At 35.4% G+C, this 19,883-nt stretch overlaps 1 protein-coding gene across 6 annotated transcripts in view; it reads left to right on the top strand.

Moving 5' to 3' along the window:
• ZNF521 (zinc finger protein 521) overlaps positions 1 to 19,883 on the top strand; it is a 293,510-nt gene that overhangs the window by 153,762 nt on the left and 119,865 nt on the right. For all 6 annotated transcript variants that reach the window (XR_003116693.1, XM_025365533.1, XM_025365536.1 and 3 more), the window contains one exon: positions 4,439 to 4,523. Coding sequence is in view for 5 of the 6 variants with exons in the window: in XM_025365533.1 (XP_025221318.1) it covers positions 4,439 to 4,523 (85 nt within the window). In the remaining variant the exon portion in view is untranslated. The remainder of the gene's footprint in view (positions 1 to 4,438; positions 4,524 to 19,883) is intronic.

Here is a 19,883-nt window from a genome sequence, read left to right as displayed (position 1 = left end):
TTCACGTATACAACTAGAGTTTATGATGGTTAACATGTAGCCATTTACTTATATATGACTATGTATGTTTTTTCCTAAAACTTTTGAAAGTAAATTGCAAATATTTCATCCCTATAAATACTCAGTATGCATCTCCTACCAAAAAGAATGTTTACCCACATGACCCCAATACCATTATCACATCTAAAAAAGGTAACAGTAATGTCCTGATAGCGTCTAATAATCAGCTAATAGTCAGATTGATATCTAAATTATTCTCAATTGCCTCAAAAGCCGCCTTAGAGCTGTTTCAGCCCCCTCCCCCCAAATCAGGACCCACACATTGCATTTACTCAAGTCTTCTTCAGTCTCTTTCATCTCTTCACTTTTTTTCCCCATGACAATAGGCCATTTCTTTTGAAGAATATTCTGGATTTGAGGGGTTTTTTTTCTCCCTCATAGTAATAATTGTTCCCCTTTTCGAAGACAACAGGCCATTTCTCTGAAAGAATATTCTGGATTTGCATTTTTTTCTCATAGTAATATTTGTTCCCCTATCCCTGTATTTACTGAAAACTGGATTGTTAGGCCTAAAGACTTAATTATATTCAAGTATACATTTTAGATAAGATACTATATTGGTGATGTATACTTCATATTGCAACTCATTGAGAGGCACACAAGGTCACGTCATTTCCATTCTTAATGGTATTAAGCTAAATAGTCTGGTTAGAGTAATTACCATTAGCTAAATTTATTGTAAAGATATATAGTTCGCTTTGCAATGATCAAAGGATGAAATTTGAGTATCTCAGAATAACCTGTCTTCCACTAGTTTCAGCATCCGTTAGTGATCATCCTGAACCATGTTATTTGGCATTGCAAAATGGTGAATATCTAATTTTGTCACCCCTTCTGCTGTCATTCTTCTATAAAGAAAAGCTTTCACTCATCAAATAGGCACGACCTACACTTCCTCCTAAAAAAAGCAAGGTGCTTCTGACCCTTTCATTGCCAATTTTCAGAAAAAGAAATTGATGTAATAGTCACCTCCCATGGTAACAAATTAATTTTTTTTCATTTCTGTTTTAGAGGATTACTATGCACTGATTTTTTAAAAATCCATTCAGTATTTTGGTAAAAGAAATCAAAGCAGTTTGATTTCTACAAAGTATAAGTTTTAATAATTATTATTTTAAATTACTTTTTAAAATTTGGTTAAGACTGGATGTGAAGTCTGAGTCCTAATGGATGGAATGGAGGGTAACAGGGTTAATCAGAATAATTTTTTAAAACTATATTATTAAGCATCTCTAATCATTTTTTTTAATTTATGAGATGTTCTTTTTAAAAAGTCTCTGAGTACCTTACCCAGAGTGTAACTGAAAACAAGAATGTCAAAAAGGCACATTTAAATTGTTCTCAAAATCAATCAAAAATAATGAGGTGCTAGGAAAAAGTTGTATCCTTGATAATTACATCTATCAGTATCAGAAAACAAAAGAGAACAATCAGGAAATGACAATCCCACTCCCAAGTAGCACATTTAAAAAGGCTAATGAAAAAAAAAGTCTCTTTTAAAAATGTACTAAATTAGCATTTCAAGTAAATTGACAACTTAAGCGTTGATAAAGGCCAATCTGGGGCCCAAACAATGGAAGTTCTGTTTCTACTTTTATCTGCTTTTAAAAGAAATTATCTCACTTGACTTTTTTTGTTGTCTTTTATATAAATGTAAGTAATTGTCCTAAGGGAGGTGACAATCCTCATGTACTCTGCAAGGGTCAGATCATACCTGGAATATCAAGCTTCATTTGGGGTTCTATTTCTTAAAACATTGACCTGGAGATAGGTAACCAGGATGGGAGGTAATTCGTTTCTTACATTGTGCCCCTATGTTCCGTCTGAAAAGGGGCTAATGTAATTGTCATATTAGACAATGGATTCAACCTCTTCTTTGTGTAGTACCAGAGCTTAGAGTTAGGGCCAATGGGTGAAAGTGGCAGAAAAAGCAGATTTGGATCTAGAATTAGGAAGAATTCTCTCATAATTTTAGCCATACAGAGGTGGAATAAATTTACCTCCAAGGGAATGAGTCCCCCAAGGCTGACACTGTTCAGAGGTTATAATCCCTTTACTTAAAGATGCTGTACAGGTGTGCAGGGATCTCTCCAATATTTTGCAAAGAATCTATAGTTATAATGAAAGATGCTTTAAAGGTCATTTAACATCACCGTTTTAAAAACTGAGGGTAAAAATGAATTTTATATCCTGCCTTTAAAAAGAAAACCTTTAACACATACCAATTTGCACATCATGGCTTTGTATTTGGGAAATGTGAAAAATATGGTGAAGTAGAGTTCAAGCTTCAGTATTTCAAAATCACAGTTCATTGTTTTTGATCACAGTAAATTCTTATCTAGCCGTAAATTTAGGAGCTTATAGATAAGAATATGGCTTTTTAAATAAAAATATATAACATAGCATTTTAGACACTGTTTTATGAGTGGAGAGAATTAATGTTTGAATTATCAGTAGTGGCAAAAGCATTTTCATTAGATGATAAAAGAAAACTTACATGTGTCAGTTCATTTTGAAGACAGTAGTAAGTGCTGGCATTTTATTATTTTGGCTTTTGAAATGGTTTTGTTCTTTATTATTAGACTAGGAAAAAAAAGCCCTAGTATATTCTGCCAACATATTCATCAGTCATCATTTTTGGAGACAGTTTTCGACATATTGCATGTTTTACTGTGCTAACAAGAGAAAAGACTAGCCATTAAGTTTATGTTTCTTTGTTTTTCAGCAAGGTCACATATCAGGAATAATGCTAGAAGTATGCTAATAAACAATATATAATGTAGGTCATCAGGGAGTAAGAAATATTTTCTAACTAGTTCTAAAGGGAAATATTGTTAAAAAAGGAATAGATGTTATTTACGTAACACATGTTGCTCTATATGTCACCATCAAAAGCATCTTGTAAACAGCTCAGTGTAGTAAATCTTCCTTGGTGATTGTCAGGGTGTTTGAAGTCCGTGTTAGATTTAGATTCAGCACATAGTTCGCAATATGCCTAATGTACAAAGACCGTCAGATAATTTAGACAGCCTCCAGTGGAAATATGCCTATACTTGTGTGGTTTACAAAGAATATTGTTCACTGTTGCAGAAGAAAATATTATGTTAAATTACAATAATTAGGAAAAAATTATATTAATGGCATTTATAATTTTAAATCTCAAATGAATTATGCTAAATGTTTGTGCTTAACTTTGATTTTGTTAAGTTCTAAAGAACTTCAGTTCCTTCTAATTGATTGTAATTTACAGGCTAGTATTTCGTTATTAATGCCATTTGTAAGACAATTTTATATGACTTCAAATGAAACGATAATTCTGTAAAAAATGCTTGTAAGAAAATGTCATTTATGTGATTTTACAAATGTAATTTTCTCATGTTTGGGACATTTTAAAAATGGATTATTTTCATAATGGTTTATTTTGTCTTCCAACATGGTTTTTAATTACAAATATTAAGATTCATCAAAAAGGAAGTTATGTAAGTATGTGCTCTGGAAAACACAACTAATACTCTATTTATTGAGTTCATCTCATAGGTACTGGGACTCAATAATAAAGATGTAAAATTATAATGGCTGCTTTATAGTTCAGAAATCAGAGAGCCTACCAGCATTTAGAGTCAAAAGAACGTATTTCTCTTCCCAGCTGTACGGCACCGTGACATCAAGCAAATCTTTCTATTTCTCTGGACCTCAGTTTCTTCATTTATGCTATAAGAATTGTAATAAAAATCTTGCTCTATCTACTTCACAGGACTGTTGTGTAAAATGATAAAATAGTGTTAGAATGTTCATTATGATACTATATCTTTATGGGATGAAGTACATATTTAAATGCTAATACTTAGCAGCTTCTAAAACATCATTTAAATTGTAGACTTTAGCTAAAAATTATATCTCTAAATATTTTAGCTGGAATCCGTGAATCTTAACTTATTAGCCATATCACTTACGGATAGCTAGAAGCAACACCCTAGTTATATTGGTCAGAATGAAGTTGTGCCTGATCTTCAAAGACATTGGATTCTGAAACGCTGTAGATTTTTTTTTAATACTCATGTTTTTTAAAACTGTATTTCTGTAATACTTCTGGTTTTAAAAACCTTCTGTTTTTGAGTTTAGGGATGTTTAAAAATATATTATGCCATAATTATGTGCTTTTCTTTCTTCTAAATGTCTGCAAATGAAAATATGGTGTTGGGATCAAGCCATAAGGTGTAAGTAAGGAATTCGTGGAACTTGGGCCAAGTGGCCCTGTAGTTTAGTTTGTTTCTTAGCAACATAGGTAAGACCAGCATCTCAGAAAAATGTTTTTTAAACAAAGAAACAATTAAGAGTCCATGTGTCTAAGTAACTCTGTTTATACTTGTTTTCTCAGAAGAAGACCTATCAATGCATCAAGTGTCAGATGGTTTTCTACAATGAATGGGATATTCAGGTTCATGTTGCAAATCACATGATTGGTGAGTGACACTCTAAACCTTATTACAGATAGATGTTTCTTCTACTTGTGTATATCACCATTAAACAGAGTTAAAGATGAATTAATTGTTCAACCATCATTGGTGTTCCTCGGCATGATTGATTTTTTTTTTAATTTCTGTTATTAGTCCTGATAAGGTATTAGCACATTTTATTTTCTGCAAGGGCTAGTTTAGACTTCTGCAGAGGATTATATATCTACTGCCAGTCAAAACACAGGTGATTAACAAATGAAACTTCTAATCATTTTTGCATTATTGAAAACTAACAGGAATGGTTAATGAACTGGATGTTAGCTTTCCGTAGAGTTTTAGACAGGTTTTAATTTCAGAAGTTATTATGGTAATGGCACTGCTGTGTGTTGCTTAAGCATCTTTGTATCAAAATCTGAAGTAGTGAGTTTTTGTGATAGGGAAACATAAATAATTTAAATAGCCATAAAATAGTTTTATATGTATGGTTTCAACAGCCTGGAAATAATCATGATCATAAAGATCATGTAAAGAATTCAGTAATCATTTTTTCTTCCCCACCAAATTTTCCATAGATTTGTATAAAAGTGGTTTGGGGAAAGATTTCTGAAGTTACTCCGGGCCATTGTTTTTAGGATTTTGCGTGTATCGCATGGGCTAAAACTAAGAGGATATGTTTTTAACCTATTCATATTGTCCCATTATTTCTTAATTCCTCACGGATTAGTGCCTATGTCTTTTAATTTGATAAGCACTTAGTAATAACACTAAGCGTTTTACCAGCCAATTAAACTTTATCAAGCAGATCATTTTTCTACTAGTAAAATGACAATTGCTATTACTTTATGCTATTCTTGTTATTCATTTGTGTTTTTTATACTACGAGTTTTTTATTTCATACTCACTTCATGGTATTTCATAATACCATAAATAATTATAATATTTAAAAAGTCAAATTAACCTCATACTCTCCTACGATGAAACTCTATAAGACAGGAAAGAAAATTCAACATTTGAGACTATGAACTTGTTTTCAGGGAGGAACCAGTTTTATTGTATACTAATTAGAAGTATTCTAAGAATGCTTTGTGGAAGGTTGTTCACCTGTCATTTCTGATCATTAAAGCTATTACAAAACTTCCATTTTTCTGATATAAATTAATGAAGATAAATTCAAAGGCATGTTGGAAAATTGATAATTTTTCAAAAGGATGTGCTTTATGGTTTTCAAATGATAGGTAGGCGGTTGTTGCTTATAAACGACTAAGAGCTTATTTGTGCAAAATGGAACTTATACATAGCAGCTAAAATACTGATCAATTTATCTCTACATTTTCCAGATTTAAGTATTAATATTATTAGTGATTTCACCTATATTAAATAGTATATCCTTCAATATGACAATAGCGTTGACAACTTTAGTGAGTGATTAGAAGATAATGGCAACACGTAGGAGAGATTCAGATGTTTCCTTGAAATTCCCTTCTGTTTGAGAATGTGAAAAATACCTTATGTAAACTTTTAAAACAGCTTTTTAGAGGAGAGGAGTGGCTTAGAAAAAATGAATTCCTGCCAAATGATAAATGTTAATATTTCCCGTCTCTTTATTTCTTGAGTAGACTGTGTTGGTGGCAGTCATTCATGATTCTACCTCATGCTACACTTTTAGATAGGCTTGAATGAAAGCAGTTCTTAGAAGTTTGCAGTTCATGAGAAATTCAGTGAAGTTTTGTGGTCATGCTTCTTATTAGTTCTATTCAATGTAAACTTATTTTTGTTTCTGGATTTATTTGTCCCAGTACTCAGATGAATATGTTGAATATATTTTCACCACAATGTTAATACTCTTTTGCACATTTAGAATTTCTATTGAATGTTCAGCATAACGGTACTTTTTGATTTTCCAATTTTAGTATCATTTTGCCTATAAACATTAATCAGTTTGTTTTGTCTTCTTTTTAAATTGCTTTGTATCATTCCTGTTTGTACTTATTTTATATTCCTTGCATCATTAGTGCTTTCCCAAGGCTTTTTCCCTTCTACCTTATAGTGGATTAATAAGACACTCACCTCTTGGGACCTGAGCATTTAACAATTCACCTTTCATCAGAGAAGCACATTCCATTCCTTTGCACAGAGGGTCTAGTTGTTTAATATTCATGTCATTTTTAATAATAAAAATATGTAATTCTCTTGCACTTGAGGCCTAAATAAATGAGTAGCATCCATTTAATTGTTTTATCTGTTGACCATGCATCCAAGTCCTTACACCCTATTCGTGCTGTTAGTATCTAGAGAGAGAGAACGCAAAAATGAAGGGCGTCACAAAGGCTGATACCCCTTTTTAGAATTCTAATGTGCTATTTAGTCTTTCAAATGAGGCAGGCAGCGTTATTTTGTTGGCTAAAATTCCTCCATTGAGGGTAGGTATTTTTAGGCTGTATATCTGTGTGTGTTTTTTGTCTAATCAAAAAATAATCTCAACTAGACATTCAGTAGAGGAAGGGGGATTAGGGACTATCTGAAAAGCCTCTTACTCCTTTTGTTAAGAGGGTATATAGAGTTCTTGCGGATTTTGTTTTACATTTCAATCAATGTAGAGGAAGGATTATGTCACCTGGTGGAAAACAAGACCTACAGATGACCCAATGAGGTGTAACTTTAAATTCCTTCTTTACTCAAGTCATTTGCATTTGCTTCTGTGGCACCTATGTTTTTGTGCAATCTCAGTGTCAAGCAACCGCCACACATCTTTCTGGATGTGCTGGTCTCAGGCTGTTGGCCAGGGACATTTGTGAAAGGGAAACCATCAATGTTTCCACCAGGTACAAACCGGAGGTGCTCTTCTTAAGTGCGGTTTTGCAGCAAGGTGTGGACACATGGTCTGAGTTGCGAGAATAATTACTCGATAAAAATGCACTAGGGAATTGACTTACGTCTATTAAGGAAAAAAAGAAAACCTCCCTCTTCACCACATTTCGACACAGTTTCAGTAAGAAATCAGACCAGTGACTATTCAGGGGTTTCTTTTCTTCTTTACACACACACAAAAAGAGCTACAAAACATTTTAACAGCTTTCCTGGGGAAAAGATTTCCCTCTTTAAAGATCTGTGCCAATAAGAAAATTTTTCCTCTCTTCCTTTGTTCTTTTCACATAGTTTATGTTGGCTTTTGACCTGAGAATACAACAAGATACCAGGATGTATTAGGTGCTTTAATTTCCTATTTGCCCTTCTCTTTTCTATCAGCATAGTAAATATTTATTGTTATTTTCCTCTTTGAGCTGTCTGTTATTATTATTATTCTTTGGTATGGATTAGTGCAAATAGAGATGAAACAAGAGAATTTAAATGTGTTTAACCCAGCAAAGGGATTGCCTCATATAAAATTATGAGGCTCAACAGCGTAGAGTAAATTTGTAAGTGCTCTGAATAAAGGGCTGTTAGGCATGAGATAATATAAAGAGATGACATTGCCAAGAACTATTTATGAGAAGCTTAATTTTTTCACTCTGATAATTCTTGACCAATAATTACCAGCCTCTAATTATCTATTTTAGTTAGAAAGAAATTTCGATCACTATGGAGGTTGGCATTGCAACTAGCGCATAAATCCCCAAAGAGACAAATGTGTTCCAAACAGCCACAAACAACTGTCTCATGAAACATAGTGAGCAAATTGCGAGCGGCTGGTGGTAGACAACCAGCAGTACACTCACCATCGAAGGCCAGTCAGCTTGACAAAGGAATGATCAAAGGGGAGAAATACCATTATCCTTGGAATTGATTACTATAGTTGTGGGCTTTGGAGGACAAGTAGTCAGTATATAGCTATGGCCATTTCCAGCCGTCCCTTTCAAAGTTCATGGATGGACTAGGTACAAGCCTTTTACATAAGGATTATTTTTAATAATATACTTAGAAATGGTTACTTAGTAAATTTTTTTTTTCATCTGATTAGAAAGACCAGTGTTGTAATGGCAAAATTGTTCTAAGTGTCAGAATACCCCATTTTGTTAAAGATAGGAAAATCCAGAAATGGTCGCTAATAAACATGTCCTAGATAGATCAAGTGTAATGTTAAAGCATTTTGAAGAAGCAAATATATTTATCTCTTAGAAAAGCAGAGCTAGAATTTGGGATTGTAAAGGATAGCTAGTAGGAAAACACTGATGCAAAGATACTGACTTTGTATTTATATCTCTAATAAATACTCAGTATTTTATAGATAATCACGATTTTCAAAACACCAGGAAAAGATTAAGCTCTTCTCCAGCATATGTGGGAAGATATGTACTCTATGTGTTGTGTTACACGTGATATATATCACTGATGTCAAGGCATCAAGAATGAGTAAATCGGTTCTTAACAGTGTGGTGAAATTGTAGTCTGTTCTGTGGCAGGTGGCATTCATACATCCTGCAATTTGTTTGGTGCCCAAGGTCACAAATGGCATTGTTTTCCTTTCATTTCTTCAGTGGGTGGTGTACTATAAGACTAATCTTCATTATCGTTTTGTGGCATTCAGTATCACCTCTGAAGCATTTCAGCTTGAGTGCACTTGCTTTAGAAAAGACTAAAACCAGTATTTTGAGGTCCATAGTAGTTTAGGATTTTATGTCCTAAGGGAAAATATCCAAATATATGGAAGAGAAAGGTCCACGTTGCCCTTTAAACTCTTACTTTCACTGACTGGTTTCAAAAGAATGAATAGAAATGGATCAACAATAATGCCTATATGTGTGGGTATACATATGTGTTTATAATCTCCATGCTATCCTAAGAAGCTCAAAATCATTGAGATATTTTGGACTCTCGATTTACATTCATTGTAAATGAGAAGATGACTGAACGCTTTTTTAAAAAAAATCATCTTTATTTGATTGCTTACAAAATTCAGAGAATTAAGAAACAAGCATTTGGTGTTAAATATGATAAAACACTGGCTTATTTCATCAAGAGCTGGATGAAAAAAGATGAAATCTGGGCAGTTTAATGGTAACAGAAAGCTACCCTCATGTGGGCAATGCTGGCTTATTTGAAAAGCCCATAAAGGGTTTCTACATGGACCATACAAAAGGGATACTTTCTCTTTAATAGCCATCTGTACAGGAGAGATGAGAAGTGGGCCAGGTCATCTCTCCTCAGCTGTCATGATATTAACGTAGGTAATGGAGCAAGCTGGGCGTTCTGCTGGGTATTGTTTTTCATAGATGTTCATCGATTTACACAGATAATTCTATTTATTTCTTAGAGTTGGTCCAAGTGAACCAGGCAGAATAACAAACACCAAAGCATTTCAAATGACTTTATCTTTGTTTAGAACGTAACTTTTGTCTAAAAAATGGTGTCACACCTACTGTGCAGATGGCTGCATGATTTGTAAACCAGCCAAAACATTTAAACAAATGTGTGATCTGGGGATCGATTAAATAAAGGATAAAATGGAGTGTGGGCCACAAATTCTAATAATCAGATGATTTTAAGTTGTGTGCAGTGTGGAGTGATGGTCACAGAGATAGCAGGGAACGCTTGCCAATGACAGCAAGGTGCCTTATAGATCTCAGGATGGAGCCCGTGGCCTGGTAGGCCTCAGTTTGAGAACCGCACATTTGCTGTACAGCTGGCAGCTCTGTATGGGGACATCAGATAAAACTTATGTAAAATGAAGTGTTATTGCTTAGTATGAAATTGTTCAGAGAGGGAATTTGCAGACAGTAACTGAAAACAGAATTCATGGTACCAATGAAGCAGACTGTAAATATGAAGAGGGTTTAATTATCTGCACAATTTAGCAAAAATTCAAGATGTATTTAGAAAGGACATACGCGGGCATAAATATAACATAGCTGCACTGCTTACCGAGTGCAAAGAGGGGCCACAGGAACTTACCAAGGCTCCATATGATCAGCCTTCCTAAAAACAAAGACAATTTAAAAGAAACTCAAAGAAAAATGACTTTTTGGAGGAAGGCAGAGTTTTTAAGAGCTCATCGTGATTCTTTGGATTCTCATTTCTTAAGGAACTTGGGATAAAATCTTCAGGTCTGTCACTCAATTTCAGGGTTAAGCTATTAAAAGACAAATCATGTGTTTTAGCTTGCGTCTAGCAGTTTTGATTTACAAGAATAAAAAACACTGGCAGTTAGTGTATTTTTACATTTATAAACCCCAAAGATAGCCTGCTAGACATTTCTTGTGTTGTTAATTTTCTGTGAGGCTGAGGATTGTGGCTGAGGCCATAGATCGAAGATTCCACGTTTTATTACTCTTTAGAACACACGGCTCCTAAAGGGGCTTCAGAAAAATGTTGTTCTCAAATTACTGGATGCCAGCCTGTCTTCCTAGGCTCAGCACAGAGACGCTAGGAAGAGAGGCCCTACCAGTTGGATACGGCCATGTGACTGGCTGACACACAATGGCAGGGCTTCTGGACCTCATTGTGTCCTCACCTTTGACTTCCTGTAGAATACACCACCAGTGTGTTGGTTTTTCACTCACTCTTTGATATGTTCATTATCAGACGTGGGTATCTGTTTCTGAATGAAGGTTGCAAAGCATTTCCGAATGGAGGGCACTAAAAGTCATCAGCAATACCTAAAAAGATATAGATCCCTGCACATTCCTGCTTGCCCATGCACACACACGGGTGGTGACCTATTTCCACAGAATCGGTTCACACACATCAAAGGAAAAGGTCTCCGATGACCTATTTCCATAGGTTATTTCCTAGTTTCAGGGCCATTAATAGCAGTAAACAAAGGAAAGGGAGCCAATATGGAGAGTGGGTGTCGAACTTCAGCTGCTCATATTGTTGCATTTGGTGAGCTGATGGGGTTTCGTAGGTCACCTTTAGAATTATGCCTATGACAGCAGTAGCTACCTGCCAAGATTGCAAGGTATCTCACAGCTCTCAGGATGGCGCCTGTGGCCCGGTAGGCCTCAGTTGGAGGGGTACACATTTGCTGTACAGCTGGCAGCTCTGTATGGGGCAGCCGTGTGGGCTGTTAGGGAGCTGGAAAGGAGACAAGCATGAAATTTCTTCTAACCCCAACTCTGTTTTTCTGTACTGTTGGCTGCTTCTCAGTTCCTTGACAAAAAAACCAATCAGGCACCCTTTAATCCGCCTGTGATTACCACTGGTATAAAAAGAGAAGCATAATGAGGAAAAATGCCTCGTTTTGTTGCCTTCAAAAGCCAACAAATTGGAGTTAACTTGACAGGAAGTGGCTTAATAATTAGATTATTTATTTATTCCTGACACATATCCCCCTGTTACTAGTCTCAGGAGACCCTGTAGATGGTACGATTTTCAAGCTGCCATTACTTCGCTGTCTTCTGTGAACAAAGAAGCTACTGTCTATCAGTCAATTAAATGCAGTCTTTAAGCAGAGGCTGCGAAGTCCTCAATGGAGAGAGCCCTGGGACATTGTGGCTGATGATTCCTTTCTGTGTACTGTACATCACACTCTCAACTGCAGTCCCCACAGAGATGGAATAAAGTCATGCATTAAAATATCACTTGTTGATTTGTTTGCTAATGAAGAGCCATTGAAATGTTTGTGTATTTCTATGGCAAAATTGTTGATAAAAGGGCCTGCTTGCCAGCATATTTGAAGTCCATCTGCTGTGAGTGCTTATTTAAGAGTTATTAAAATTAAAGTCAACAAACAACAGAATTTAAAAAATGAACTCTGAGATAACAAGCGTTTTCTTACTATTTCATCAAATTAAGTGAATCAAGGCAGGAGAAATAGAGAAATGGTATCATTTAAGTTCACACTTGCATTGTATTAATTCAGATGCCTTGTTTCCTCTGACATAAAAATGTGAGTCTTCTTCAGAGTTTTGGGGAACTGCATCTTTTAAGTATGAAAAGAGATAACGGTCTCTTTTCACACTTTAAGAAAACATTGTTCTTTAAGAAAATAATGTTCTTAGAAATTTTACTTTTTTCTTTAAGATGAATGGCATTTTTCTAGCGATTTATCTAACTTAGCGAGCACTTGTACGAGTTTTTCCACAGAACATAGTGAGGCTTTTTAAACCAAACTAATGAAACGCCTGTTAGACGTACATATCAGACACAATCTTGCAGCCACATGGAACATACAGAAGTATGACTTTTCTTCTCCATTTGTTCCTCTTTATGTTTTCTTCTTCCTTTTCTTTCTTTCTTTCTTTTTTTTTTTTTCTTAGCATTACTTTATTTCCATGTAAGTAAGTGGCGGGTGACATTTTCTACTAGACAAGGTTTTTATCTCTTAATTCATCAACCTAGTATCATGGAGTGTTCACTGTGTATATAGCATATCTTCACTGGAGTTCTCCAGGCTTCCATTAATTGGCTTTATGTTTTAAGAGTACATCTGTTATTGAGCTGAAGGTCTAGAGGTGGAAGACTTGGATAATATTCTGACAGCTCTCTGATGAAATATTTAGCTATGGCTCTGTTATTTGAAGGGATAAATTTGGAATATTAAACAGAGGCCACTGAACTTTGAAAAGAGTTCCTTCTTTTCATCAGACTTTGTAAAGAGTAAGTAAGGCTTTAACTATAGTTTTCATGATTACCTGACAACAGGCTGTAAAGAATTAATTCAAGCCATCATCAGATGGCTGTATTTCTTATTTCTACCCTGTTATTCCAAGTCATTTTGTTAGAAAAAGCTTAGATACTCGGAGGTGTTCTATAATAGAAATGAATTTGAAACCTTTTCATTAATTGGTGATTAATATATTTCAGGATTAGTTTAAGCAGTGCTCTACCTCCTGCCCAGTCAAGTATGTTCTGGTTAATATCCAATTATCTGCACCTTCGTAGTTATTATGTCTTAATATTTCGGATATGATAACCAGAAACTTGAGGGTAATGCTAATGAGAAGCATAGAGCAAGAATTAACCAATGACATACTCAATGATCCTTGGTGAGGAGAGAATCTCTTTTTTTCCCCATAACACATTGCCTCGGCATCTTTTGAGCACTGACTGAAAAGTAAGACTTTCAATTACGGCAGGCAAAAATTAGAAGAATCAGTCGTTCTCTCTTTTCAGTCATATTAACCTGAATTTACAGTGTCATGTTTACCTAGAAACATGATTTCAGTTCATTTTATGAGGGATGAAAATAGAAAATAGAGAGCCTGTTTATATTTTCCAAACAGGAAACATCATTTTCTTTATCTTTTCCTTTTAGCAAAGCCACAAGTTGTTACACTCTCAAAGGATGTTTTAATTCAGATTAATTTGGGATCTCTTTAATATTTCACTAAGGAAACACTTTTTCCTGCTATATTTGCTTCTCTTTCTCCCCAAATTTAGCACCATGCTGCATTCAGGTTTCACCTCTTTGTTTTTTTTTTTTTTTACAGGTCAATTCACTTTTGAACAATCTGACTTAGCTCCCATAACAGTGCCTGCTAGGGTGGGATGCACTGCTTCTAACCATGTAGCTTTAAATAGTGACTTTGTGCATTGCCCCTTTATATGCTGTATTGTAATGAAGCAACATCAGTAAATTGCAGTGAAGGGTGATTGTTGCACAGGGATGACAACTACACCTTGGGGTCCATTTGCACCAGATTATTCTTTTTATTGTTATTATTACTTCCCATCTTCTTTACTCTCTTGCTGCCGAACTTGCTGTTGGCCACCGGTGCAACACGGAGGGGATCTTGAGGAACACTGCAGACATCATTTTTTTCTCTTATGCACATACCAATCACCATTCAGTTCCAAAACCAGATACCCTGGGTGGTTTTGCAGTTCTTTATCGATGCCTCTTTGTTGACTTCATTTATAATGTCTCTCATCTTCATCTTCTTAAAAGAACAAATTTCCTATAAATAAAAGTGACACATTTCTTTTCACCCATTTTGTATAGATGTTATAAATCTGTAGTCAAAATGATCAACTATTGCCCATCCTAATTTGTCCCTTTCCCCGAAGAGGTTTAATAATTCATTTTAAAATAGAGGTCTAGATGGGATTATTTCTTAAAGAAAAGATTTGTATTTTCAGTATCTTTTTGGGTTTCCTTAAGACATAGATAAAGTCATTATGAATATTGTATACACTAGTTGTTTTCTTTACAAAATAGCCTGTTGCCTGCCCCGATCTACTGTTTTTACCCAGTAACTAATAGCAAAATAATGTAGACTGAAGTCAGAGATTCTTCACTGTTATTGAACAGAACTGTGAACAAGCTTTTAACCAAGGGATAATTAGATGTGTATTTAGGGGCACTATTACTCCTTTTGTTGTCATAATTTTAGTACCTGTGTCCATTTTTGTTTTCAAATTGTTAGTGCAGCTGTTGTTTTGTTTTTCTCTCTCTGAGGCTGGGCTACTGCGCAGCATTCAAACTAAAATCCAGGATTAGAACTGACACACCTTCAATAGAACTATCAAGTCTTTTAAAACTGCTTGGCCGGTGACGCCAGTCCCACGCTATTCAACCGCACACACTTCCGATTGTGGGCCAAAGAGCATTGATTTTTAGCTGTCATTTCTAGTGCACATACTGTAGAATTGAAATTTAAACCTTAATCCACTCAGTAATGCAATTAATTTTTAATGTGCAGTAATACTAATTGAAATAGCCTGAATTTAGTAAGTCACCACAAGACATTTTCAAAAGCAAGAGTCTCCACTGAGAACTGGGAGGACAGATAATCATTGTTATAGTGTTTACTGAATAAATGTGAACTCTGCAGGCCTCCAGTAGAAAGGGGGTTTTCTTTAAATGAGTCTATATTATATCTGTTCAAGAAAAGAAATACATTGTCAAAGAGAATTCCTGCTTTCTATCTACTGTGACAGGTTAAAATATTCTATTAACTTATTCAAAAGGCATAATTGTAATTAGAAATATCTTAATGTACACAAAATAATAGTCACCCATTTAAAAAAAAGCAATTGTGAGTAGTTGCAAATGAAGTCACCTGCCAACAGTGTCACAGTCAGGCAAGAGTCTCAGTGGGTAATCTCATTATATAATATGTACTTGAGATATTATTTCCAGATTCAATGAATATATGTGCTGTATCAGCTGTCTATAAATCTGTTGCCTTGTTTTGATGTATTTTTGGTGAAAAATATACCCTCCCCTACCTGTTTCAAAGCTATGTTCCTTTAGCTTTTACATATTATTTCAAAATGGCCTTTTAAATGTTTCGTGAGGGTCTTTTTTTTCCCTAGCCATAGTAAAGCAAATTTTGAACAGTAAAATCAAATAGGTTTTCAGTCATTTCTACACTAAAAAGGTTCTCTAACCACATTTATCTGCTAGCAAATGAGGACTTTTTAAAATGCATCAGTTCTGCTGATGAATGGGCTTGTGGAGTGTTTCAAATGAGCACCAGCATTAAGTTGAAGAAGGCAAACCCTGTAGATCATGCTTTCATGGCTCTCACATTATACTGTTTAATACGCCAATAGTACTGTTAAATATTTAGTAAAGGTTCTCTTATAACCCTACCATCTATTCAAATGGGATTTTAAGACATTTTTGCAGCGCATAAGTAAAAATGATGCTGGAGAACTGGAGGCAGTTGTAGCATGGCTTATTTTCTAAATGAAGTGTAGGGTAACGTGGTACAAATGAGTTCAACAGATTCCCACCTACTGAATACCTCAACCAATTTACATTCTTTGGATTAAGGGTTCAAACTGGCTTTCATTTTGTCACTAAGTCAAAATGCTGTTAGCATTAATTACATAGAGTACTAACTTGACACTGTAGCATGTTAGTAAGAAGACCTTAATTGTGATTATTTTAAGCTGCCTAACATCAGTTGAGCTTTATAATAAATATTTCCTTTTTTTTTTTTTTTTACTGAGTAGGAGAAGGGGAAGGAAGAGAGATGAGGGAAAATTGATTTATAGTCCATTCATAGCATATTGTCAAATCAAATTGGGGTATAGTATATGGAATCTTTTCAGCCTTTAATTTGGGTATGCTGGAGCAAATAATGAGTATTAGATATTGTTGTACATATGGATATGATGCATAATGGACCACCTTTGTCAATTTTTCTATAATATTTGATAGTTATTACCCAAATAACAGTAATTATTCCTTTAATCTGGGATGAAAATTGGTATCTGGGAGCCTTATGCAAAAATGTTGCCAGTAAATAAGATGCTGACTTCATTACTGTCATCTTGTTGGTAGGCTGAATCCACATTTAAACCTTTCCATGCTTATAAGTATTATTAGTTTTGAAGGTGTAAAGGTAAAGACTGGTCGTTTGTTCAGATTTATATGAAATGTGTGTTTGATTCTTCTAGAAGCCTATTTGCTAGACTCTAATTTTCTTCCTATTTTATATGCAGCCAGTGACCACAGTATTCATTCAAACTGCACAGAGACACATCTCATCTGTAAAACACGGCTTACTGATCTTATTTGCTACTTGTATTCTCATAAGAAGAAACATAGGATTCATTATGATGCAATGGAAGTACATTTTATTTTGAGATTATGTATATCACATGTATGTTCCTACCAAGAATTTCATAATAAAGAATGAATAAAGAAGATAGCTTTATGTATACATGAAGGAGAAGGGAAGGGAAGCAAAATGAGCGTCACATATAGGTGTGTTTAATATGCAGTGCTTGATGTATGTTGACCTCAGGTTACAAGAGTAGAAAATCCCATTTTCCAGCTTGTTTCAAATATAGTAAAAATGCTGCTTCAGTTGCTTTATGCTACTCACATTGGGGAAGGTGCTTATACTGTGATAATTATCATCAAGGAATATTAATGCGTTCAGCATTTGTAACCCAAAAACTCATTATAGCTTAAGCTGTGCATCATCTGTGAAGAGAGAACTTTGCCAGAATTTGCTCTTCACAGGGGTTGCCTCCTGCTTGCTGCGGAGTGGTCAGAGTACTGCAAGAGGTCACTTAGGCTATTTTTGAAAGCTGAAGTTTTGCAGTTTTTGAATCACTACCTTCTGTCCAAAGAGCATATCATTCTTGCCTCAAAATGTCCTTCTTCTAATTGAATGCATGGTAAAGTGCAAACTATAACAATAATAATAATAAATAAATAAGAGGTAACTGTATCTCATTATGTAGAATTCAAGAAGGTCAGCACATGTATTCCATATCAAGATAATTGAAGTATTGGTGTCTTCTCTTCTGTCATGGAGCAAAGGGATTCGTTTACACCAGTTTCTTTGATGCAGGTGCCCTTGGGTTTCAGAGAGAAATGCCCCCACTGGGGCTCCACATTACAGCCCTCTGGCTGGAAATTGTGTAAATAAGACTGCAGGGTCAGCCGTCGTTTTTTGGTATCACTGTCTATAATTAGTCTGTGATGACAGTCTTTTATATGAGCCTAAAACTGTTCCTGGGATCATTCCTCATACATCTAAGACGTCTATCCAATGCATAGGTAGATATTTTTGCACATATGTTTAAAATCATTCTCCAGGGGCATATTGACTTGATGGGAACTAGAATCTCTGGGTGTGTTAAGAATCCTTTAACTTCATCTGATCAAAATAGCTGGTTAGGCAGCTGCATTATAAATTATAGGTGGTTAGTTTCCTAAGAATATTGTGCCCTCACCTGTAGTGGGGCAGCTTGTTGAAAGGGAGCTGTGTGCCTGTGATGTTTTTACGTGATTAAATCCCATTATTTTTCCCCCACTGATCCATTGCTTGTCATTTCCCATAAGTAACATTGCTCCATGCTGCATGTTATGGTTTGTGTGGGCCAGGCAGAGAGCACTAATACTCAGTTCTATCAGGCTGTCTGGCATTGCAGGACTGCTGTGTTTCTGAGGTCAAATTGTGAACCTGGCCTTGCTCCTGGGAGGACTAGAAAAATATGTTTCATAACTTCCCATAGACCTAAGCGAAGAGGAAGAAGGAAAAACATGAAGCCCATAGGCTCAGTTTAGATGAGCTGAAAGGTTGGAATTTATCAAACAGGATGGCTGACCGTTGCGTGGGAGGCTTCCTTACTGTGAGGGATCACTGCCGTGGGTGCAGAATCAGTCCTAGCTGAGGCCTTTGGGGGATAGGGTAATCATTCAAATAGCCCAGCAGGCACAGACACACAAGCTGATAATCTGGAGTAAACCTGCTGAAATAGGAATTTACTTACCTGTTAAAACCACTTACATGAAGGAATACGGATAGAATGAGTACCGTGCATTCAGGGCAGATACTGTAGGCTGCTTCACTGAAAGTAATTTGTGCCGTTGTTGTTGTTGTTGTTTTGAATGGGACAGAACCTTTATTTTATGCGGCAGAGCACTGATACCACAAAATGGATGGATTTCCTGAACCAGAGACAGGTTCTCAATCGTTTTGGGCTGCGATGCTGGCAGTATGGTGAAGAAATTCAGTAGCAGCAGATTTTCTGTAAGGATGTAAACTTAATAATCTTTATGAATTTTGAGTAACTCATAACTCCACTTCCTCACCCAAAGAAACATTATGAAAAGATTGCTTCTAAATCCTTCAGACATTCTCTGCACTTATGATAGATGCCATCCTCTTCACCTTGAGGCATTGGAAATAAATGTGGGTTTTTTTTTTTTTTTTTGCAAGAGATAAAAACGTATACTTTAGAAGGAGCAAATTGTATTTTCATGTTTTAAGTTCACTGTTTGCACTTGATGTGGTGAGATCCAAATGTAAAGAATTGCTTTTGACATTATTTCTGTGTCTCCTGTATGCCAGAACCACTGCATTATTATGCTGAAATGTACCATCACATGGGATAAATGTGATGTTGGAAACCTGGAAATAGTATGTATTATATTACATTCTATGTCCAGGGTCCTTAGGATAATTGTAACTTCTTTAGTTACTAAAACAATTCCACTTACCTTATTAAGGATACGTTGACTAAAACTACATGTGCATGTGTCTTTTAAGAAAAAATTATAATCGTCCAAGTGTTGTGGGTTTGTTTAGGGGCAAAAAAAGGGCTTTCATTTCTAAATGAAAAGGTTATTGTAACTTTCTCTAAAAGTCTGTTTTACATAATCTATACCTTGAACTAACACATACCATGTTATAAAGTAAACCTTAAAATACATACATCAAAGGTCTTAACTTGCATGACTGATTTCAGAATTCTAATTCAGATTTTCTGTCAGTAACTATGGTTTTCTATTTTTATGGTCCTTTTCTAAAATAAATTTTTGTAGTCTTCTTTGTGTATTTAAATGTGTGCGTGTGCATGTGTGTGTGTCACATGTGTACATCTGTGTGTGGACATGTACCCGCTGTTAGTCTCTTCCACCACACACTCACTGGTGCAGCACTCTTGTGTTTAGCATGTTCCCAACAGCTTAGGGAGATGGTACAAAAGTGAGATGAAAACTGTGCGGCTTAGATTGGA

The sequence above is a fragment of the Theropithecus gelada genome, chromosome 18 (assembly GCF_003255815.1).
Source record: "Theropithecus gelada isolate Dixy chromosome 18, Tgel_1.0, whole genome shotgun sequence".
Classification (NCBI taxonomy): Eukaryota; Metazoa; Chordata; class Mammalia; order Primates; family Cercopithecidae; genus Theropithecus; species Theropithecus gelada.
The sequence above is the reverse complement of the archived record's forward strand: the minus strand, read 5'-3'. Positions and strand labels throughout refer to the sequence as shown.